At 38.9% G+C, this 25,729-nt stretch overlaps 1 protein-coding gene across 5 annotated transcripts in view; it reads right to left on the bottom strand.

Moving 5' to 3' along the window:
• Positions 1-609: 609 nt before the first annotated feature.
• Positions 610-25,729, bottom strand: part of LOC309498515 (trypsin I-P1-like) — a 42,761-nt gene continuing 17,641 nt past the window's right edge. Inside the window, exons 1-8 of one of the 5 annotated variants that reach the window (XM_082169286.1) lie at positions 15,679-15,807; positions 14,352-14,446; positions 8,655-8,760; positions 4,200-4,220; positions 3,936-4,101; positions 3,595-3,861; positions 1,719-1,872; positions 610-1,169 (exon numbers count right to left, since the gene is read on the bottom strand). In XM_082169286.1, coding sequence (XP_082025412.1) covers positions 867-1,169; positions 1,719-1,872; positions 3,595-3,861; positions 3,936-4,101; positions 4,200-4,220; positions 8,655-8,760; positions 14,352-14,372 — 1,038 coding nt within the window. In that variant the 5' untranslated portion in view covers positions 14,373-14,446; positions 15,679-15,807 and the 3' untranslated portion in view covers positions 610-866. Of the gene's footprint in view, positions 1,170-1,718; positions 1,873-3,594; positions 3,862-3,935; positions 4,102-4,199; positions 4,221-8,654; positions 8,761-13,617; positions 13,964-14,351; positions 14,450-15,678; positions 16,783-21,090; positions 22,163-25,729 lie in introns of those variants that run through there. The other 4 variants (XM_082169283.1, XM_082169285.1, XM_082169282.1 and 1 more) reach the window with 4 other exon arrangements.

The following is a 25,729-nucleotide window of genomic DNA, read 5'->3' as shown; positions in this document are numbered from 1 at the left end:
CTTCATCACACCCACTCTCATTTTTTTTAAATTTTTTTATTTTATTTTTTTATTACATCATATAGAAATGTAAGAAAAAGAGAAAAACGGAGAGAAATGCATATGTGGCCATATCAATTCTGGACCAAGAACAACTCCCCTCTTCCCATCTAAATCCCTATATTTCCCAAAGTCAGGTGGAGAAAGTTTCTATTTCATCACCAGCTGAAGTACATCTTTTTAAATCAATCCTGAAACTGGAATTGAATGGATGTGACACACTGCAATGGATCGACACACTGTAACATTATAAAATACTTTACAGACACTTTTGATCAATTTAAAGCTTCCTCACTGATTTAAAAAATAATAATAATATGAAAAAACAAAATCGCCATCTCTTGAATATGTTTATTAATTTCTTTATGCAAAGTTTTTCACCCACAGGCAAAAGTGGCTTAAATCTCCTTTATGTTTTCCTTTTTTTTTTTTTTACTCTTGTTTCATCGTTCAGGCTTATAAAAAAAATAAAATAATATTATGCATTATGATGAATTACCCTCGCTTTGGATAAAGGCGTCTGCTAAATGACTAAATGTAAATGTAAATGTAAATATTCTTATTGGTCAATCATTAAACTTTTAGTGGCAATGGCTCAGGTTAGATTAATTAATACAAGTGAACACAATATGCACACTTTAAGTACACTTAATAGTACACATATGAACTGTATATGCAAGCTAGTTCAGCATTATCTACATTAGTGTATGCTCTTATGATATCAATAAGAGAGCTTTTCAAGAATAGTACATTTTTAAAAGGTAGGGAATAAATGACAAAAATAACAATACAACAGCTCATACTGAGAATTACTGTTCATACAATCTTTAGGAATCAAGATAGATGGAGAAGGTGAAAGGAATGATGGAGAATGTGAGAGAAAGGGAAAATAAGAGGAAGTTGAGTACTCTTCCGAAGTTGGAGTTGGATGTTGGCTTTTCAGCGTTGAATTCAACAAATCCAGGTGGGTTGCTGCCCATGTAAGACTTGATCCAAGTCTGGTACTGAGAAACTCTGGCAAACACACGGGGATAATTAGGGTTATCACATTTTCGTGCAGTAAAACTGGAAATGCCGGACTGAATCCACAAGGAGCTGTTCCTACTGAGCACTGGACCTCCAGAGTCTCCCTGTATTGACAAACATTCAGAATGTAAATCTCTGACAATAGAGTGACCAGTTGTTACAAACAAAATGTTAAAAGTTTGCCAGCCATGTGTCCACCAAAGTGTTTTTTGACAGCGGCCATTTCTGGAACATTTTGGCTTTATTTTTCTACAGTGAAAGGAAGTGGTTATGGTAAAAAATATATTTTTTTACAGTCTATGGGTAAAACGCAGCACTCATTACTGTCACTTTTTACTGTCCAAATACAGGGGAAGGATGGATGAGACAAATACCACACTGGCCGCAACCATCACACCCTACTTGTAAACTATAAATAACAATGGACGAGAAGTTAATATTTCTGGTCAGTAATTGTTGTTGAAACAAACTAATTATAGATACTAGTAACACATTACTTCTGTGGATTGTGCCTCCAAAGCGCTCACAAGGCCTTATTTAAGCAAATTCTGTAGGTTGGCAGTGTAAAGTTGGCAAGTGACCAACAACTGGTGAGTAGTGTTTAATAAATTGCTTTGGATTAAACAGGGTAAAATGAATGATTGGTATCTTACCGGACATATACTTTTCCCTCCCACATTTAAAAATCCAGCACAAATCATATTGCTTGTGATGCTTGCGTTGATCCCTTTATAAGCATTATTACAGACACTGTTGTTCACAATTGGTATCATCAACTCCTGCAGTACATCAGAACCCTGGGTGTCTGTGACACAGATCAGAGGACAGATTTTATGGCTTTTTAAAAACATTTCTACACTGTAATACATTGACCTGTAAATTAATGGTAAATACTGGCAACAGAATTCACTGTTAATTGTGCAGTTCTTTACTGTAATCTACAGTTACTGTAAAAATAAATAAAAAATAAACATGCACTAAATAAAAACTCAAGTGAAATTATTTCATTTGCAGAAACCTGCAGGCTGCCTTAATTTGGCCAAATGCTATTAAATGTTTAAACTAATATTTATAACATGCTAATAATGTGAGGATATTATTACTGTGAACATATTTCATTTCAGACCACAAAAAAAAAAAAACTACACAGCAACTATGTGTACTAAAATTTACACAAATTTACTAATTTAACTAAAAATTAGCAACTACACAGTCACTGCCTGTTAAATAAAGCAACACACATCATATCATCAATGTTTCTAGATATTCTCCTGGACTGAAGCACGGGCTCTACTCTTCAGCACAATGGTGACCCACAAAACTAAATTTTACGGTAAACTATTTATATTTTTTTATTTTTATTTACAGTTTATAACTGTAAGAGCCATATTTCATATTTCAGAATTTTTATTTTCATATTTTTATTATGTAAATTTTGTATAATAATTATTTGTGTTAATTAATCATATACTGTTCAATTTATTTCTTTGGTTTATATTTGTTCGCACTGCACTTGTTCAGTGATGTCTATTTTGAAGCGCATACAAAAAGTCATTGACGCACATGCAATAAGTTAAGATTCACGGTGGGAGAACACAAAGCTTTTGACCATTTATCATAATAGTAACATTGACGCAGTGTTGCAGTGAGATAATTGTTGAGCATTAGTGATGAACACCTGCTGTTAACAAGCAGAATCACTGAACAGAAGTAAAAAAAAAATAAAAAATACAGAAACACAAGAAATACAACTGACTTCCAGCCATTACATATTATAACACTTATTACTAACCAGGGGTGCATTCCCCATACAACGACGCAACTCACTGCTTAACTACCATTGTACAGTGCATCGTTGAAGAAATCAACTAGCTAGTCTCGACTGTTTCCCGAAACCATATTAATCGCAAAGTGGTCATTCAACTACGTTGGTTAATGATGTCATGCACGTGGTGGAGTAATAACTACTTTTAATGAATCTGTTTGAGATCTAATTAATGCTAGATGTTTTGCTATAAATTACGGACATGGCATCAGAGGACTATTTCTAGTCCGACACACGTCCTGGAAAACAAGGCTAAGATGTTTTGATCGTCCCCTGGTGGCTGGCTGCATTATAGGTCCCTATTCTCCATTTTCTGAATTCACTTACTTGTTTTCATTCAAGTGGACTACATAAGTGAACTAATGTAGGAAATATTGAATTAGGGTATAGGGTGTGATTAGAAAAACACCCTCTGAGTGTAAATGCTGTATATTTGCTTAATATATTTGCTGTATATATATATATATATATATATATATATATATATATATATATATATATATATATATATATATTCCTGTATGCTATTTTCTTGCAAATTAAATATTACCCAGATTGCATTGTTTTTTATGGTGTATCACTGTTTTAATGGAAAATGGTACGTTACTGTCAGAATTTGGCTGTTTTTTACAGCAAGGATTTAGGATTTGTAGGTAAATTGTTGAGGTTCACAGTATAACTGGCAAGCAAATGTTCACTCAACTCCAGACTGTAGCTTGCCCCATCCGGTGACCCAGCTCTCTGTACCTGTAGAAAATACACTACCAGTCGCCGCCAGACAGACAGGCTTAATGTAATCAGAGAAAGTCACAGAAGAGGAGAGCTGGACCAGTGCTATGTCATTATCAATAGTATAATCATTATAGTTAGGATGCCTGATGATTCGACTCGCTGTCCTGGATATCATGTAAGGGTTTGAGCCGGATTGTCGCAGACGCCCGAAGTACATCACAACTTTAGACAAAACGAAACTGTAAATAGAGAAAGTCTGCTTTAATCCCACTTTTATCAATCTACAATGTATCTCAAGTGTTAAACTTCATACCTCTCGAAGCAGTGAGCTGCAGATAAAACCCAGTCTTTGGTGATTAGAGTCCCACCACAGTTATGGCTAGAGTTGCTGAGATGAATGCTGACTTGCCACGGCCAAGCCCCCGCCGTCGCATTCTCCCCTCCAACAATCCTGCTGTTGAGGGGGGCTCGACCACATACTGTAGAGAAAGAGCAAGATATGAGATTTCCTTTTAAAAATGCCTCGCATACATAGAAGACACATTCTGCGAGTTTTATGGTCAATATTACAACTCACCATCTAACTGGCAGAGGGAACCTGTGTGAGTAAACAAAGAAAAATAATCATTAGGACAGAGGACAATAATGATTGAGCACTATTGAAGACACCTGATGATAACAAGCAGAATCACTGAAGGAGAAAATCACATTTTATTCACCATTATGGTGATCAGTGTGTGTCTTAGTTGGGCTCATGACCCTTAAATTTTTAACTTTAGATTTAGTTTGGCTGCTGTAACTGAGTTATAACAGCCAGATGAACAACAAGAAAAGTTGATCTGATGGTGTTGGTTATGTTTTAACATAATTATTTTTAACTTGAATCACTGAACTCATATAGAGCCTAATCTCTGATCTAGGTTTACATTATTGATTATGGCAGCACTGTCCTTGCACAGCATAATATTTGTTTGCATTTTCAATGTATTCAATATGATTTATTAAAGTTGTTCTGATACAAAAACTTGCAAAGCCTGTGAATCTCAACAATGGTGACAATTATAAAGCATGTTGCAGTGCATTCTGGGAGCCACCAATCAAAACTCATTCATGACTCCCATCATGCATTGCTGCATGAATAAATAATTAGCTTAACTGTCTTAGTAGTTTCCTTTATTCGTACTATTTTATTTTTGCTGTTTTTATGTGACTTTTTAGTGGCTTGTTTTCTAATTTTCAGGGTTGATCTGTTTATCTGAGTATGCTGTTTGTCACCATTGCTGAGATTCATACGCTGATTCTTGATATCTTTGTGTGCCTACATTTGTTTTTTTGTTTTTTTTAAGTTTTCTTTTTGTATCAGAACAGAAATGCTAAATATATCATGCTGTACAAAGCCAGTGCTGCTATAATCAATAAAGTAAACCTAACTCTGTGATTAGGCTCTAAATGAGTTCAGTGATTCAGGTCAAAAAATGTTTACGTTAAAATTTTAACCAACACCAGATCAACTTTTCCATTTGGGTAACACTTTACTTGAAGGGGTGTGCATAAGATTGACATGACACCTTCATAATCATGACATGACATAATTATGACGGTGTGATGTCAATCTTATGCACACCCCTTCAAGTAAAGTGTTACCTCTATTTGTTCATCTAGCTGTTATAACTCAGTTACAGCAGCCAAACAAATTCTGAAGTTAAACATTTAAGGGCCAAGAGCCCAACTACAGCAAACATTAATCAACATAATGGTGACTTAATATGTGAAATAATTCTGCTTGTTTACATCAGGTATCTTTAATAATGCTCAATAATGACTCAATCACTTAATTATCTCATTAACTTCAACACTGCTTCAGTGTTACTTATAACACTGAGTGTGGACTCATATAAACACTGAGCAGTGTTAATTTACTTTTTCCTTGATAGGCTATAGATGCGAAATATATTTAAGATCTCTATATATTTGATGCTTAAAATTTCATCCTAACATGTTTATAAGGTCACCAAGCGTGTGTGATTTTTGCGTAAGAGTGGTTTCAGTTGTTCTAATTTTTTTTACATTTTCGTAATTTAGAATACATTTTACAACAAAAGTTATTCCCAGTCCACACTTTGATCTCACAGTGATTTCTCCATATGATCACAATGAGAGGTCACAGTGAGCTAAAAGTGTAATGACAAATTATGGCCACAATATGAGGTCACCCCAGCTAGAAATGTTATTGGACGTGGACTCCAACATCGCTCAGACGTCAAATTTTGGTTGAAAATTTAAATTGGGTTGACGTCTAAACATTTGATGTCAGGCTCTAACATCATTAAACAACTCCAAAAACAGCATTAACAGCTTCAATTATTGCAAACCAGATACACTTTTCTTTACTGAGATTAACAGAGATTTAAATGTTGATTCACTTCATTGATTCACAAGGGTTCACTTAGACACCCTCAAACCTCAAGAACCAGCTCGTGAATCTCAATAACGGTGACATTCTTCATGCCGCAATGCATTCTGGGAACCACAGATGAGTTTTGTTCTTCGGAGGGAGAGGACGCAGGCGTGGCTTGTTTGCCGCTTCTCCATTTCTCTAACCGAAAATTATCTAACCGAAAATCCTCTACAGTGCAACAGTTGTTGTTACGGTATAGCCTATAGTATAACTTTTATCGACCAGTATTACGTTCAGTAAGTTATACTAGTGTCGCTGCTCACTAGTAAACATTGTGGATTTGTATGTGTTCTGCACGGATTCTGCCGACTCAATCGGCTGTCTACCTACAAGTTTATCACTCGGGGATTCCCGTATCTGTTCATCACTGCCTGTTACCGTGAGGCTTTCACCCAAAGTCACTGCCGATGATCGCGAGGTATCCACCCAAAGTTAGTTATTTGCTTACTGTGTCTGTTGGCTTTCCTCTGTGCATGGCTAACGGCTAACAGACCACTCTCCACGACTGGCATGATGCTATACTATTCCGTCACTCAACTGAAGAAATTCAACAACTATACCATTCCATCATGTGTATCAATCATTAAACAACTTGGACTCCTTCGCCGGCCCCGTTACATTTACAGAAGTTGCAGTCGAAAGTTTGTTTTCTCCCGGTCTGATCACAACATCTAATCCATCTGGTCTGGAGTGCGTACTGTCACATCCCGAACACGTCATCAGGGCGCTGCCACTCCTAGGACTAGTAACGCTGGAGTTTCCATGACGACGCTACACACTGAACGGATGGAAAACATAGAAAACGTGGAGTGGACCTCAGTCTAATTCAGCCAATACAGAGACTCACTGCTGCATCAAATATCAAGATTGAACTTTTCAATACACAATCCATCACAAACAAATCTTGCCTCATACATGACCATATTCTGGAAAAGTGTTTGGATATGATGTGCCTTACAGAAACCTGGCATCAACCAGATGTTTATTCTTTTTTAAATGAGACCTGTCCCCCTGGCTACTGCTACTGACAGAAAGCTCGCAACACAGGGTGTGGTGGTGGTCTGGCTGTCATCCACCGAAGTGATCTGATCTTGTCCCCTAAAACCCTCCCTGAGCTGTCTTCGTTTGAATGCCTTGCATTTAAACGTAAGCACCCTCTCTCCACAACGATACTTCTTATTTACCGGCCACCCAAACCAAACTCATCTTTCATCCCAGAGATGTCCAATCTTCTCTCAACTTTCTGTACAATGTCTGCCAATATCATCGTACTTGGAGATATGAATATTCATGTCAACCAGAGGTGTAGTGGTAAAAAAAGAGGTGGGTAAACTATAAATTCTGGTGGACCACGACGTGGTCACCCGGTAAGGTGGGCCACTGCCTACCAGTGTATGTGTATCCTGATGGCATCGCTATAGGCTATCATTTGGAAAATGTCAGGACATCTGTCCGTGAACTGAAACTCAAGGGAAAGTGGGTCATGCAGCAATACAACTACCCCAAGCACACAAGTCGTTCTACCAAAGAATGGTGAAAGAAGAATAAAGTTAATGTTTTGGAATGGCTGAGTCCAGACCTTACTTCGATTGAAAAGTTGTGGAAGGACTTGAAGCGAGCAGTTCATGTGAGGAAACCCACCAACATCCCAGAGTTGAAGCTGTTCTGTACTGAGGAATGGGTTGAAATTCCTCCAAATCGTTGTGTAGGACTGATCAGTGGTTACCGGAAATGTTTGCCATTATTGCTGCACAAGGGGGTACCACCAGATACTGAAAGCAAGAGTTCACATACTTTTGCCACTCACAAATATGTATTTCTGGATCATTTTTCTCAATAAATAATTTAAAAAAAATATATTTTTGTCTCATTTGTTTGATAGGGTTCTCTTTGTCAACTTTTAGGACTTGTGTATATTTCTGATGAAGTTTTGGGTCATATTTATACAGAAATATAGAAAATTCACAAACTTTCAAGCAGCATTGTATATCTAAATAATATTTAATCTGTATTTAGTGAAAGTTACTGATATTAAGTAATTGTGTGCGATTTCGAACATTGAGCAGTTTGCTCATGTATTTTACATTGCTTCATAAAAGTTTGGACACTATTCATTCTGTATTATTAGTATCACTATTTTCCACATTTTAGAATAAATTAATCAAATCTATAAATAAAATAAATACAAGTATGGATTTTATGTGGTGACCAAAACCCTAAACAAATCAAAACTATCTTTTAGCTTCTTCAAAGTCACCACCCGTTCAGACTCAGAACTTTCATTCAACCAAACTTGAACTGCATCCTGATTCTTGGCAACCTGGAATTTACATGAATTCAACTCATCCATTAAAATACAAAGATTATGCATTTGTAGAGAAATGCATACAAATGCAGAATTTGTGTTCAACTACAGAACCAATTTCAAGCATGTTTTTACAACCATGAGAAACATAAATTGTCAATTGCTGTTTCTCAGGAATTAAATGGCTTGTCAGTTATTAAACAATTGAAACAAACATTATAAAATTTACATCTAATTTCTAATGTAATATACTTTTTGGAAGATCCTACCTGCTATGTAGAGAAGTATGAGACTGGCAACACTCAACGCGATGTTAAACTTCATACTTCTGTTCTGGTCTGTGATCTGACTGCTGTTTCCACGACTGTCAGCTTTCTAATGGAATGTAAAGCAAGTGTCACTGCATTTATAAAGAGTTCTCCGCCCCACCCCACTGCGGTGTTCATCTCCTACTCTTATTATAACCTTGAAAATCCACTGGAGCCAATTTGCAGAACCCAAGTGCAGTTTATTTCCCAAACATGATCAAACATCAAACAAAGGCATGGGCATGGACATGAAAAAAGGCATGGGCATGGACATGAAAAAAGGCATGGGCATGGGCATGGGCATGGGCATGGGCATGGGCATGGGCATGGGCATGGGCATGGGCATGGGCATGGGCATGGACATGGACATGGGCATGGACATGGACATGGACATGAAAAAAGGCATGGGCATGGGCACCAGTGGTTACACAAAACAATACTTGACAAGGAATAAGGCAAACACGAGGGCTTAAATACACACAAGATTAATGACTGGACAAGGGACACCTGTGCACAATCAAACAATGAACCAATCAGAACATTACACAAAAGACAAGGGAACACATGGCAGGATCACATGACTAGAACAGGGGATCATATGACAGACATAAAACAAGAGGATAGGCTTGTTCGACTTGAACCAACGCTGCACAGACCGATCGGTTTATGACATCAAAGTACCACGAGAGCAATTCAAAAGCATAAGGTCCCATCTACTTTCTATTCGTTCTCGCGGTACTTTGATGTCATTCACCGATCAGTCTGTGCAGCGCTGGTTCAAGTCGAACAAGCCTGATGAAACAAAATCAAAACAAGACTTCATCATACATCTCCGAAATGCTTATCCTGAGCTTTTCATAGATGTCTTTAGCGGATGTGGGTGGAATGTGTCTCCAACACTTTTTGCTGAAGTTGATTACATTCCCACCACTTTTGGAAAACCTTTGAAAAAATGGCTTGCAGTAAGCATCTCCAATCCATCATTCAATTCATACATGTATTATGAAATACACAAATACACTCTTTTACTGGCGTGATCGAAGTGATGAAGTTCATACCAAATGTAACATTTACCGACATAATCCACAATATAGCGCCAGTAGACAGAGATGGTTTGTGGATTAAAGATATATAAAAATGTCTGTGAATGTTACATTTGGTAGGATCTGTGTAATTTGAGACCTGTAAAATGCTTGAAGTAGTAAAACTGTTTAAATTCACCTGTGCTCACTTAATTGGGATGTTGAGCTGAAAGAACACTGCCCACATTGCATCAGCTGAGATCTTCAGAGATTAAATGTGTTTCTTTTCTCTTCAATTGATTTAATCTAAGGCTGTGTCTGAAGTCAGTTGTAGTTCTTGTGTTTCTGCTCATCTCTTTTTCTGTTCTCTTCTTTCCTTCAGTGATTCCGCTTGTTAACAGGCTTATTAAGGCTGAGATGACTCCATATTTAATATACACAGACTTTGTGGCTCAGATAAGGTCCAGTTCTGGTTTATTTCTTTGCTCTTGGCTGACATGTGGCATTGCTATGGCCTGCTTGTGGCCCACATCTGGCAAACAGGAGCGGTCCGCCCAAGGGCCGTCATTCCACACCACACGTGGACCAGATCAGTATTCCACAAGTGCCAGATGTGGGCCGGATCTGGGCCGTCACAATGTTGCTATATGGGTGACCAATATGATATCTATCTTTAGATGTAATGAGTTGAATGTTTTATCCAGCATTCAGATGGGCACATAATGTATTGCATTGAACCAATAGTGTATTCAAATGAGCAAATTTCCATAACCACTGCACTTTAAAAAAATTAAGTTTTTATTATAAAGACCCAAGACCAGATTCTATTGCCCTGACACTGTCCTGTTTATGAGAGAGTTGATGGTGCTTTACCTTGTCAGAGAAAAGACCTGCATGTGCTTTCATATCATGTAGGCTCCTATATAGTGTATGGCCAAAAGTTTTCAGTAAAGTCAACACTATTCATACTCATAAGAGCAGAACAATCAATCATCTTCAAAGATTCTTCTGTTGACAGGATTTCAGGCCTGGAGGTATGCAGAGGCATAAGTGAAACTGAAAATGACTACATTATGACCCTTTAAAAAAAAAAGTATGAAACTGGAGTTTTTACAAGAAGTGGAGACTCGCTGGTTTCTGCACAGTCACACGACAGTTAAAACCAGATGACTTTCTACAGAAAAAGCAGTTTTCCAGTAAGTTACATTATATCAGGGTGAAATTATACCCTCGTCATATCAAGGTGAAAACAACGGGGATCTTTTTAGAAACATACCTTGTATTTGCAGAATAAACAAATAATTCTCACAGACATAGCGAACATTTTGTTACCATGAACCACTTTACGGTGGTGTTTACTCCAGATGTTAAGAATGCACATTGAGGGGGAAAAGAAGATCTTGTGCTATTTTACTGCTCATTTTAGAGACAAGATCAACAGATTTTAAAACATTTGCCCTTATCCTTTGCCTTTTATTAATTTATTGAAGTGCACAAAAAGTGTGCTGAATTTGCATGATTTACATGTTCACATGAATCATATTATCATCATTTGTTCACCAAACTTCAACATCATGGATGAAGTTACTTGTAAGTGACTCAATTAAGTAGTCTCAAATTGAATTCATATGGTCCCGTCATGTTTAATTCAATCAATTTCATATATTTATGTCACATCACTGATATTGTACTATCTAGCTCCCTATCACCTAGCAATAACATGTATTAGCATACTAAATAAGCATGAACAACTCCTGGAGTGTAGCAGCAAAACATCCTTTCTATGTACTCTTTCCACATTCTATAAAAGCTTCACTATCCCCACACCGCAAACCCATTGAAATAAAAAAACATACCTGTAAAATTATACTCAATTTCAAAATGTTTTACTCTCCCATTAGGTCCAATCCAAAGCACAATGGGAACTACAAAAGCAAAACACATTTTCAAGTGCTGTCGAACAGACTTGATTAGTTCATATTCACCCTAATTGACACTACACTTTAAATTTTAGATTTAGAAGAGACAAATAATGTGCGTAAATGAGACAATCTGTGTTTTGTTGTTTTGTTTTGGTTTCAGCTTTTATGAAGAGCAGATTATACATTTATCACCTACAAGGTATAGTTCACTCTGGTATAAGGTGACTTACTGGAAACTGCTGTTACTGTATAAATGTGTCTGGTTTTACCTGTTGTGTGACTGTCGGTGAACATCCACATCCTTATCCTATTTCATTCTTGTATTTATCTCAAAGGATCATACATCTACACATGTACACAACTACCCTAGTGAAAAAAAATTATACTTAAGCACAATTTGTTAAGTATAACAAAGTTTATTTAAGTCACACTATAAATTGGTATACTTAAAGTCTGTTAAATTGGAACAACTAATTTTGTACTAAATGCATTTCAGTTATCCTAAAGTTTTCTAGTTGTCTGTCATTATCACCCCCCTTCAATTTATTAATTTCATGTAACCCATGGCTTATGGACTGTCCTAAATTTACAGAATTTTGCACACTGCGTGATGTTTAAACTATTTTGAACTATAACCAAAGTCTGGACAAACAAAATATCATCTTGGTCAAGGAAGACGTGTCATGTAACGCAGATTCTTTGTGGCTACGTAATCTGAGACTTATAACAAATAGGCCTAATTGTTCATTTCCATCAACTTTTGAAGTTTATAACAGAAATACTGTTTTCCACAGGGCTTTACAATTTCACTAAATTGAATGAAGGACTGAACTAATCTGTTAATTCTCAATCACCACAGGTATGCTAGATGAGACAGTGGATTACATCCAAGACTTGTAAGCCAAGCTGAAGAAAGCCTCACCACCCCCGGACCAGATGTGCGTCAGATGACCAGATGAGATTTTACACCAATTACCTCTTCTTCATTCTGGGGATGCTTCCTCTTTGGGTGAGTAAGGAGAAGGTGAAGTCCGTCATGCCAGGAAAATTCAAGAAGTACTGTCCCAATGTCTGTGTGATACTGGACTGCACTGAGATTGCTGTGGCGGCAGCCTCTTCACTGACCCTGCAATCAGAAACATTCTCCCACTACAAAAACAGGACAACCTTGAAGGGACTGATCGGAGTCGCTCCTCATGGTTTGGTGACATTCTTCTCACCGCTGTACACTGGAAGCATCTCTGACAAGGAAATAACAAAGATCACCGGAATCCTTCCCTTATTTAAGTCAGATGATGAAGTGATGGCCGACAAAGGATTTATCATTGAAGATCTCCTTTCTGGTGTTGGGGATTCATCATTCCACCCTTCAAGCGTTCAGTCCAATTTACAAGAGAGGATACTGAGAAGACACAAGCCATAGCGCGTCTCAGGATAATGGTCGAAAGGGTAATAGGCAAAATTAAGTCCAATCACATCTGGGACTCACTTGTACCTCTCACTCTGATGGGCACTGTCAGCCAGATCTGGCACAACTGTTGTGTTATGGTGAATTTTCAAAGACCTTTGTCTTTTGAAGAAGACTGAGAATATTGCATGTGATGTTGCATACTTATCCTGGTTTTGGGTTTGCTCTCTTATTGTCATTGGTATATATATATATATACATATATACACAGACATATAAATATATATATATATATATATATATATATATAAATAAATATAAATATATAAGCTATGTCCATGTTCTTGTTTTAAGTTTCATGCTACACCATGCCTTTGTTTTATGTTTGATCTTGTTTTGAATAAATACTGCACTTGTGTTCTTCAACCTTGCCTGTTGAAGAATACAATGGACTCTGTTACAGGAAGCCCCAGAAGCAAACACAATACTTGGCTATCAGAACCAAAAATTATGAAATTATTACTAGTGCAAGAAGAATCAGCAGAAAATAAAATTGGACAATAACAATAAGCTGTTGATAAAATGATGAGTTTAATCAATTATTACTAGAAGTATAAAAACTAAGTGAAAATGAAAATGAACTAGACAGATCTCAAACAGTGAAGAACGAGTTAACTCATATCAGATTAATGTCTTTCTTAAAAGTGTTACGGAATGAGAAGGCAGATGTGATTTCAAAACGAAGTGAAAATCTTCCTGCATTGATCACATGTGTAAGGTTTCTTTCCGCTGTGGATCTTCATGTGATTCTTCAGCCTTGATTTACATTTATAACGTTTTTTTGTTTTTTTTTACACTGAGGGCAGGTGACAGTTTTTTTGGCTTCTGTTTTCCCTTTCTTGTCCACGTCCATCAGATCTAAAAGAAACATTAAATCATGGGAGATTTCAAATGAGAGACAAATCACAAATAAAAAGTGAAGCTCAAAGTCAAGATCACTGATGAGTTCAATTGTCATTTTACAACATGTCACAACAACTGCTGTGCACGATTAAGATCTATTTTAAATGTCATGAAGAATATTTGTGTTATAAAACAGCAGTTTGGTCATGAAACTCTAGATGGCGCTTGGCATTTAATCTGTAAGAAATCACTTTGTTTCTTACACGGCACAAGCTGATTGGCTGCTGCTCCGTAACCAATTTGCTTGTTATTTAAATAGTATTTAAATAGTTTGGTTCAGTGTTTGCTTCAAGCTGGTCAAACAAAAATGTTGAAACATTCTCTGGAGAATTAAAGCACCAACCTCTTCGTTCTTCAGTGTCATGATGTTTCATTCTGCAGGTTCTGGATCACTGGCGTTCTCTCTGTCCTCTCCTTCCAAGATGCTTTCTGGTAGTTCTGCTAAAAACAAACAAGTTTAATTTCCAACAGATATGATATGAGTAATAAATGTTTCAGACTTTTCACATGTAAAAAAACAATAACATACTGAATCATCAGGTGATCGAAGCCACAGCAACAAAACTTTTCTTTGACTGTTTTGATGATCAAAACCATATTTTCAAAACTACAGATTTGCTGTTTGGCCATTCATCCACACACAAACGCAGCATCTGAAACCAAACCTTTTTGAAAACTCCTGCCAGAGTGAAGATTTGAATAAAACCTGGTTGCAGTGTTTGACGTGTAGATGGTAAAAATGTAGATTTTAGCTTGGTGACATCAGAGAGCGTGCTGTTATCCCTTTTGTTTGACGTCAGATTGTGTGCCACTATCTCCTTTGTTTACACGAGGCGAATCTGTGCAATGACTGTGTAAATCAGGGAGAAAGCGACTATTCTAGAGATGAAAATTGTGTCCTTGCGTATGCGTAAAAACCTAAGCAGAAATAATCTGGAAACATCCCTCTTGCTCTTTATTTTTGATAAGCACCATAGCAAATAGAAAATACGGATGACTGTTTGAAGAAATGAAAATACTGTTTGATGCTCTCCGTAATGCCCGGTACACATTGTAGGATTTTGGACTGTATCACAAAAGAGGACCAATCCTGGTTTCTGTGGTCGTGGCTCCCAAACCGTGGTGCTACGTCATACAGTGAGAGAGGTTCAAACATGGCCGTTGTCGCGGTCTTCTGACCAAATAGTGGCTGCGATAAATTTCTAAAAGCGGCAGAAATTTAACATCATCAGCAGTGTTTGTTGCTACGACCTGTCTAGTGACTGGCCAAAAAAATGCAAGATGAAATGACGCAAGGATCAACGCGACAGAGTGCTTAAACCTAAAACTATTTTCCTCAAGCTCCATTTGCTAAATTGACATACCAAGATTCCCAAGCCATGACCTCTTTCGCTTCCTCTTTAATTCAACGCACATAAAAACCACAATTACTGTGCAATTCACCTTGCCCTATTTACCATTAGCAAATGCTGATGATGTTTAATTCTTCTATACTTACTTGCGTCATAGCCTATGATTATTTTTTTTGCATTGGTCTGAACAGACAAATCTCATGAGAATTTTGCGCCGAACATTCGTGTTAGTGTGAAAATGTCCTGTCACTCATCGTGGCTGTTAGGATAACTTAGAAGAGACATTTGTTTCTCAGCACATAAAGATTAACTACTTACCGTGATTTCAAACTGCGTTTATGAGGTTTTTCCACTGTATGGATCTTCATGTGTAGCTTAAGGTGACTTTTAAAATAGAAACTCGCTTCGCACTGATCACACGTGTGTGGCTTCTCTCTACTGTGGATCCTCTCGTGTGCTTTCAGATTTGATGACTGACTGAATCTCTTGTCACAGTGTGAACACTTGTAAGGTTTTTCTCCAGTGTGAATAATCTGGTGCCGTTTTAAATTCTCCGCTGCAGTAAAAGTCTTCTCACATTTAAAGCACATGTACTCTCTCACACCAGTATGAATTTTCTCATGTACTTTTAAATTTAGCCGCAGTGAAAAACTCTTTCCACACACAGAACATGAATGCGGCTTCTCCTTCGTATGAACTGTCAGGTGTGCCTTCAGGGCTGATGCACTAAGAAATGTTTTGCCACATTGATCACATGTGAACGGCTTCTCTCCGGTGTGAACTCTATTGTGAAGTACAAGACTATGTTTGAGTGGGAAACTCTTTCCACATTGTTCACACATAAACGGCTTCTCTCCAGTGTGGACCCTCATGTGTCCTTTAAGGTATGCTGATTGACTGAAACTAATCCCACACTGATCACACGTGAACGGCTTCACTCCAGTGTGGACATTCATGTGCCCCATAAGATATGTTTTATTTGTGAAGCTCTTCCCGCACAGATCACATGTGAAAGGCTTCTCTCCAGTGTGGGTTCTCATGTGCCTCTTAAGGTTTGATTTGCTTGGGAAACTATTTTCACACTGGTCACATGCGTACGGCTTTTCTCCTGTATGAACTCTCATGTGAAGCTCAAGACTTTCTTTGTATGCAAAGCTCTTCCCGCACTGATCACATTTGAAGGGCTTCTCTCCAGCGTGGATCCTCATGTGACGCCCAAGACTTGCTTTAGCTGTGTAACTCTTTCCACACTGAGTGCAGGTGAATGATTTCACGTCTATTTTCTTTAAAAATGTCTGTTTAGTCTTTGAGCGACTCAAAGGTTTTTCTCCAGGTTTGACATGATGTTCCTCCTCCAGTTCACTCAGTTCTTCACTCTCCTCGCTCTCCCTGTCCTTTTTATCCAGATGCTTTCTGGTAGTTCTGCCAAAAACAAACAAGTGTCATTTCCAACAGACATGGTGTGAGATGAATAACAAATATTTCAGACTAATTACATAAATATATATTTTTTAAATCCTGAATCCTCAGATTCAATGAAGCCATTGAAAAACACAATTCTATGGATAAAACGCATCTGAAAATAATGGAGGTCACACGGTGAGCTGCTGCAGGAAATGTGCACGAGCCAAGTTTTCCTCAACATGAAAATGCTTCACACCAAATGCTTCGAATAAACTTTAACACAGTTTGCCTTGGACGCTGAACAGATGCCTATGTTGTTTACTCTGATGTGGTATTATTACAATTAATACTCACTCAGATGAGTATTATTAGAATGGTATTCAGTATACAACATGTACTGTCAATTTTTTAATGGAAGTAGAACATCAACTAAACAAATGCCAAATTATGAAAAAGGCATTTCAAAATCCTTAAACGCATTAAACTGGCAGTAAGAACAAATATAGCTGCAAGCACCAATTATTGGGGTCAAGCATAACAGATGCAAACAATGGAGCTAGCAGCAGACCAACTGCAAAAATTAGTAGATAAATCTAATAATTAAGCAAAAAAGTTCACAACTCATAAATACATTGAGTAGTAATGAGTTCCCTTTCGAAAGGGAACTGACACTGTGTCGATGACGCTACTGGGGAATGACCTCCACATGGAAAAACTATCCAATCACGGCAATCGAAATTGACCGGAGACAGCCTATGACGTCACTACTAGTGTGACCCGGAAGTATAAAAGGGGCTCCTAGAGAACATGTCATCCTCTTTTCGTCTTCAGGGACTGTTTTGTCTGATTTGCAATTACCTGACACAACATCAGGAAGATCAGGCTTTTCCTAACTGAGCATGCAACACAACTTATCGAGCAGGCTCTGGTCATTTCTAGGCTTGACTACTGCAATGCTCTTCTGGCTGGACTTCCATCATGTGCAAGTAAACCTCTACACATGATTCAACACGCTGCAGCTCGTCTTGTCTTCAACGAGCCCAAAAGGGCCCACGTCACTCCTCTGTTCATCTCTCTGCACTGGCTACCTCTCGCTACTCGCATCAAGTTCAAGGCATTGACGCTTGTTTACAGATCTACAACATCCCTACCAGAAGACTACGATCGGTCAACGAGCGGCGTCTCGTGGATCCATCACAGAGAGCCAGAACGTTCTCATTCACGGTTCCATGCTGGTGGAAAGATCTATCCACCCTCATCCGAAATGCAGAATCCCTGACAACATTCAAAAGGCAGCTGAAAACCCATCTACTATATGTGTGCACGCAGAGAAAACCATCTCTCAGAGAGAGTGCAAGTACTAGATAGTTTAAAATTGCTGAGTGTAGTATCGCCACCTGCAGCGCACTTGATGCTTGCCTTGTGCAACACATTTTGAGAGACAAGAGAGAAGATGCGGCAGCACCGCTGAACACACTCGCTGTTTGTGAAAGTGCGTCTCGGAGAAAGTTTGGATGTACTCAACGGTGTGTTTTTGCTTGTTGTGTTTCCACCTTTAGCGGTAACAGTTTTTTTTTGTGCATATTTTGCAAAATATTGTGCTTTGTTGGAGGTCTGACCTCTTGTAACCAAACCATTTCCATTCTATTGAAGTAGCTCCCTTTTTATGTACTTAATCGTCATCGGAGGCTGACAGGCGTTGTTGTTGTTCGCGCTAGGGAACGTAAATATGCCATACGTCATTGCGTCTCTATATCATTGACATCGCAATATGACACTTTTTTATCACGTAAAAATCTATACCGGTATTGTCGTGGACGGCATGATAAGGCACACCCCTACAGGTCACTGATGAGTTTGAGAGAGGAGTTTCTCTTTTACGCCCGTCAGAAGCTCGCGAGGGTGAGCTGCTGGATGAGGATGTGTTATCTCTTACATCCTCTGATCCGGCAGCAAGTGCTCTGCTGGCACCTAGCCCAATAGAGCAGGAGATGACTGATGAGGGTGAAGAAGAGGTACAACCTCACACCCTCCCTGTCCCGCGAACTGTTGGGTGTTATGGAGCGCGCTTCAGCTGCCGTGGGAGTGCGTGAAGGAAGTACCTGTTCGCGGCAGGTTGGATAAGCGGTTCCTTTCTGACCATAACTCCCCAGCTCCTGTGAACCTTCCATTACTTCCTGATCTGCATACTGAGATCAAGAAGGCATGGAATAACCCATATTCTGCACGCATCCATTGTCAGCAGCGGGCAAACTAGGCTGATGTTAAGGGGATGCGTGAACGTTGAAGCATGGAGAAGCAGCGGCACTAAAAGCTCCGGCCCTGCCGGCAGGGCATACGCGACAGCAGGCCAACCCGATCTGCTGAAGTATTTGGACAAGGGTCAGGGTCTTTCCCCTGATGCAGTGGATGAGCTGCCCCGCACCACAGATCTGCCTCAATTGGAAGGTTAATGGCAGTGATGGTGGCCACGGAGAAAGAAAGAAAAGGGTTTTCTCTTTGATGCCCCTATTCACCATCTGAACTATTCAGCACCTCCATTGAGACTGTGGTGAAAAAGTTCAGAGAGGCTAAGGCGCAATCCGAATCCACACCCAGAAAGCCAGGGTGGCCTGGGCTATCCCGGTTCGAGGATCGGAGACAGGGCAAGAGGTTCAGGATCGCCTCTTGCGCTCCTCCTCCTACAAAGTAGGTCGCAGAGAAGGCGCAACTCAAGGAAGAAGAGGGATCTGAGGGAGGTGATCCAACACAGGCACTCCCAGTGTCAGTGAGAGATCCCCTTCCTCTGAGGGTGAATAACATCCAGCCTCACCTCTATTCTTCCTCTCCCCCAGGCACTTCTTACATCAGGCCTGAAGCCTGGACCGATGATAATACTTTCCGATTAAACGGAATGCTTCTGAAGGTCCGGAGTCGGGCTTGGTAGTGAGTGCACCCTTTCTAGCTTTTGGGTGGTAGGCCTTCATTCGAAGAATAGAATTTAGGCCACCGCTCTATGAACAGAAGGATGATCTTGGTAGGTCTTTATATAAGGTTGTTAAACTTTAGACCTCGGCTCCCTGTTTAGAAAGTTTTAAGGGGTATGTTTGATAGGAAAATATTAGAATTAGGATATTAGGGCCTTCAGTTAGTAGCTTTTTTATAGGTAGGCTTGCATACCTTATCATAGACCTCCTTGTGTTAGAGTCATTAGGTTTATGTAGTAGGTGGTGCCAATCTTGGTCACCCAGTGATGTACAGGTTGGCTTCATCTCATAGAGAAATCTCTAGTGAGGTGTTAGATTTTGGTGTATTTGGCCGAGCCGTGGTTTGGGTGGCTCGCCAATGTATTAGATTTCTCCAATACATAAAATAAGTAAGCTTGACCAGAGTTCTTGAGGGGAGAATAATTTATTGAAGGTTTGTAGTGCAGCAGTCCTTCAGCAGCGATGTTAGCATGTTGGCCTTCAACAATCTTAACCCCAAAGTTCAGTGTCTTGAGACAGAACTTTGTACATGAAGACATAGCCTATGGGCTACAAACAATAGAAACCTGTTAGGACCTCCCACAGGAGATCGATCTAACTTGCTAATCCACTCTGAGCAATGCTGATTTTTTTTATTCATTCACACCAATCAGTTTCTATGGGCCATACATCTGAATGGGTCATTCATCTGTATGGGCCATTTGGCACACACCTTTGCAGACACAGACACAATGTCTGATACACAGTCACAATGTAAATGAATCTGATGACTGATAATACAAAATCTTTCAGAGGACACCATGCATGAGAGCCTCAAACAGATTCTGTTTCACGTGAGATGGCTACTTCCCATTTGGGGGTTTTCTCCCTAGGCCACCGTTTTGTATAAAGCTCCAGTTAGACCAACCAAGCATTGGCCCGCATCGGGCCACCTGGATAGCCACCTTGTATTTGTATAGCAGGTCTCCTCTCACTTCTGAGAGTTGGTTTGAGACTTTACCTTGGAACATCAGAAGTAAGATATTCAAGTGCCATCCCCACGAGGGCTGCCGGGACATCCCTAGTAATGATCCTAGAGGATTGCCGAAATTCCAGTCTGTAGCAGGCATGACAAGCGGGTGTCAAAAACAAAGTTGCATAGCGCTATTTTTTTCCGCTTTACCAAGAGCGCCACCTACTGTCAGAGATTGAATGTGCATTTACTGCCATTATTTTGCATTGGTCTGAACAGACAAATCTCATGTGAATTTTATGCCGAACATTCGTGTTAATGTGAACATTTCCTGTCGCTCCTGGTGGCTTTTAGGAAACTAACTTAGAAGAGACTTGGTTGATCAGCATATAAAGATGAACTACTTACCGTGATTTCTGTGGTTTCTCCACTGTATGGATCTTCATGTGTAGCTTCAGCTGACTTTTAAAAGCGAAACTCTTCTTGTACTGATCACACGTATGTGGCTTCCCTCTACTGTGAATCATCTCATGTGTTTTCAGATTTGCAGACTGATTGAATCTCTTGTCACAGTGTGAACACTTGTAAGGTTTTTCTCCAGTGTGAATTCTCTGGTGCACTTTTAAACCGGTTGCTGTAGTAAAAGTCTTCTCACACTCAAAGCACATGTACTCTCTCACACCAGTATGAATTTTCTGATGTAGTTTTAAATTGTGTCGCAGTGAAAAACTCTTTCCACATTCAGAACATGAATGTGGCTTCTCCTTCGTATGAACTGTCAGGTGTTCCTTCAGGTTTGCTGCACCAAAAAAAGATTTGCCGCATTGATCACATGTGAACGGCTTTTCTCCGGTATGAACTCTATTGTGAATTGCAAGACTATGTTTGTGTGTGAAACTCTTTCCACACTGATCACACGTGAACGGCTTCTCTCCAGTGTGGATCTTCATGTGCCCCATAAGATTAGTTTTTTGTGTGAAGCTTTTCCCACACTTATCACATGTGAAAGGCTTCTCTCCAGTGTGAATTCTCATGTGCCCCATAAGATTATTTTTTTGTGTAAAGCTTTTCCCACACTGATCACATGTGAAAGGCTTCTCTCCAGTGTGGATTCTCATGTGCTTCTTAAGGTTTGGTTCACTTGAGAAACTCTTTTCACACTGATCACATGCGTACGGCTTCTCTCCAGTGTGGATCCTCGTGTGCCCTTTAAGGGATGCTGAATGACTGAAACTCTCCCCACACTGATCACATGTGAAAGACTTCTCTCCAGTGTGGATTCTCATGTGCCTCTTAAGGTTTGGTTTGCTTGTGAAACTCTTTCCACACTGAGTGCAGGTGAAAGATTTCTTGGCTCTTCTTTTCTTTAAAAATGTATTTTTAGTCTTTGAGCGACTCAAAGGTTTTTCTCCAGGTTTGACATGATGTTCCTCCTCTACTTCACTCAGTTCTTCACTCTCCTTGTTCACTTCCATCAGGTCTGAAATGAAAGAAAAAAATATTTAAAAAAAATTCAATTTCAGTACATCCAAATAATTATGAAGAGCAATATATAGTGAAATGATATAAGAGAGCACTGATGTAAAAAAATATGTAAAATATTATGAACTTTGACCTATTTTCATAAATTAATACGTCCCTGAAACTTTCCATGAATGAGATGCATTGATCTTCCAATTATTTAATTTTTTAAAATATCATAGGCTAGGGCTGTGCAATTAATTGAATTTCAGTTCCCAACGATCACCAAAATAGTACAATCGAGTAAAAACAATAATTTTCCAATGTTCTGTTTTGTAAGAACTCTCTTATTTTGTCTTGTGTTCTGAACGACACACGCACACTTCCGCCCCTCCCGAAGCCATAAACTATCTCAGCTTGACTGTTTAAACTGATAAGACTTAAAGAAGTGAAAATGATCAACTTTAGTTACGATGCAATACTGGCCCGATTGTGCAAGTGACAATTCCGTCATGTCCCGACTCCTAAACGTGAGAGTGTAGTATCGACGCTTGCTTTGCCAACTCATTTTGAGAGACAGAGAGAGAAAAGACGCAGCACCGCTGAACACTCACGCGGTTTGTGAAATTGCGTCTTTGCGAAAGTTTTAAAATGATAGATTTGTTTTTATAATCTGTGTGGATTAATTTAAGATACTCATACAATCTACTTGCTAAAGTGAATCAATGTTTGTGGGGGAATTTCCTGCATTATAAGCGGTAGACCTGCAGGAAAATTAAAATACTTGAAGTATTATCTGTTATATTATTTATTTTAATAGTTCAAAAAGTACAATAAATGTTAAAATTTCAAATTTTTTAAGATTTGTTGAAAGGTGTCTTTTTAATAAATGCAACACATTCCCAAAGTCATGTGAAATAATCGTGTTACATAATCGTGATTTCAATACTAACCAAAATAATTGTGATTATTCCATAATTACATAATCGAGCAGCCCTATCATAGGCACAAATCCTATGTTTCTGTAGTGATAACTAATAAATATATTGGCATTAAAAATATACAATAGTGCCATAATTTTTATATCAACATTAGATTGATAAAAAATGCATTTTCCTAAAAACGTTTTACATTTTTAAGGGCTGGACTTACATTCATTAGGGCTGGGACGATATACCTATCTACCGATTCAATACTATCACGATACTTGGGTGTTGATACGATATGTATTGTGATTTTTAAATATCGCGATTCTAGAAGTATTGGTCAAGTATCTTATTGGTCAAGCCAAACTGAGAGATGGGACTTTTCTCAGGCTTTATAGAGCATCTACACAAGGCAAGGCAAGTTTATTTATATAGCACATTTCATACACAATGGCAATTCAAAGTGCTTTACATAGAAGAAATTAAAATAAGAAAAAGAAATAAGAATAATTAAAACAGTTTAGAAAAATAAAATGAAATACAGTACAGTCGGACGAACAGCGGCACAGTGCTCATTCAGTAAATGCATAGCTAAACAGAAGTGTTTTGAGTCTGGATTTGAATGTGACCACTGTAGGAGCACATCTGATCTCTTCTGGAAGCTGGTTCCAGCTGCGGCTGGCATAATAGCTAAAAGCAGACTCGCCATGTTTAGAGTGAACCCTTGGTATTTCTAGCTGATATGATCCTAATGATCTGAGTGATCTGTTGGGTTTATATTCAGTGAGCATATCTGCAATGTATTGAGGTCCTAGGCCATTGAATGATTTATATACCAGTAATAATACTTTGAAATCAATCCTAAATCTAACTGGGAGCCAGTGTAAAGACCTGAGGACTGGTGTGATATGTTCATATTTTCTGGTTCTGCTCAGAATCCTAGCGGCAGCGTTCTGTATGAGCTGCAACTGTCTTATGGTCTTTTTGGGAAGGCCAGTGAGGAGTCCATTACAATAATCCACCCTGCTGGTGATGAAAGCATGCACAAGTTTCTCTAAGTCTTGTCTGGAAACAAAGCATCTAATTCTTGCAATATTTTTTAGATGATAGTATGCTGATTTAGTTATTGCTTTGACATGACTACTGAAACTAAGGTCTGACTCTAGTGTCACACCAAGATTCCTGACTTGATTTTTAGTTGTTTGACCCCTAGAGTGAAGGTATGCGTTCACCTTGAGAACTTCATCTTTGTTTCCAAATGCAATGACTTCAGTTTTATCTTTGTTTAACTGAAGAAAGTTTTGGCACATCCAACTGTTGACTTCATCAATGCATTGGCACAGGGAGTCAATGGGGCTGTAATCGTTAGGCGATAGGGCTAAGTACAGCTGTGTATCGTCTGCATAGCTGTGGTAAGCGATTTGGTTCTTTCTCATTATTTGGCTCATTGGGAGCATATACAGGTTGAACAGGAGTGGCGCAAGAATTGAGCCTTGAGGGACTCCGCATGTCATGGATGTCCACTCAGACTTATGGTCTCCTATACTAACATAATAACCTCTCCCATCTAAGTATGACCTGAACCATTTTAGGACTATCCCAGAAAGCCCCACCCAGTTTTCCAGCCTGTCAAGAAGTATGTTATGATCGACAGTGTCAAATGCAGCACTGAGGTCGAGTAGTACCAGCACTGATAATTTGCCTGAATCAGTATTTAAGCGAATATCGTTTATTATCTTTATGAGCGCTGTGTCTGTGCTGTGGTGCGGTCGGAAACCAGATTGAAAATTGTCAAAGTATCCATTCGAGCTTAAGAATTTGTTCAGCTGATTGAAGATAACTTTTTCAATGATCTTGCCTATGAAAGGAAGATTTGAGATCGGTCTATAGTTGCTTAACATGGTCTTATCCAGATTGCTCTTTTTCAGGAGGGGCTTGACAACTGCAGTTTTCAGGGAGTTTGGAAAACTCCCAGAGAGGAGTGAGGCATTTACCACTTCTAGAAGATCTGCTTCTAAACTGTTTAACACACTTTTGAAAAAAGATGTGGGAAGCAGTGATGCGCGGGTTGATCCGAAATGAGCGGGTGCCTGCGGTCACCCGCGGTTACCCGCGGTTACGAGTCATCCAAAAATATTTTTAATGATATTCGGGTCGCGGTCGGTCGGGTCGTTTGAAATAAAGATGCCAATTAAACCTTTGTAATTTATATAGTAGTATAGAGAGCATAAGCGGAGTGGAGCGGTGAGAATCTTCGCTCATCGCTCACGGAACTGTCCACCCCTCCGCTCCCCCGCTCAAAGCTACATCAGGCCGCTCCGCTCATTATCGCTCGATCAGCGCTCAACGCAGTTTGATCCGCGCTCCACTCAAATCGCCCCCCGCTCGCTCCAAAAAGGGGAAAAAAAATCTACATGTAGCCTATATCACTGTAGCTTAGACCACAGCCTTACCTCCTAAAGAACTAATGAGCAACAACAACATTTTTCAAATAGAAATGTTTTATTTCAAATGACAAATTAGGCCTATGTAAGAAGGAATATAGCCTACACAAAGTCCTGTAAAATTAAACGAATAAATGGGCCTAATAATATGAATAATTATATAAACAAAAATATAGCCTACATAAAAATTTTAAAAGTAAATTTACTATTAGGCCA

Source organism: Leuciscus leuciscus, assembly GCF_965113295.1.
Source record: "Leuciscus leuciscus genome assembly, chromosome: 1".
NCBI lineage: Eukaryota > Metazoa > Chordata > Actinopteri > Cypriniformes > Leuciscidae > Leuciscus > Leuciscus leuciscus.
Note: the sequence above shows the minus strand (reverse complement) of the source record. Positions and strands in the feature narration are given on the sequence as shown.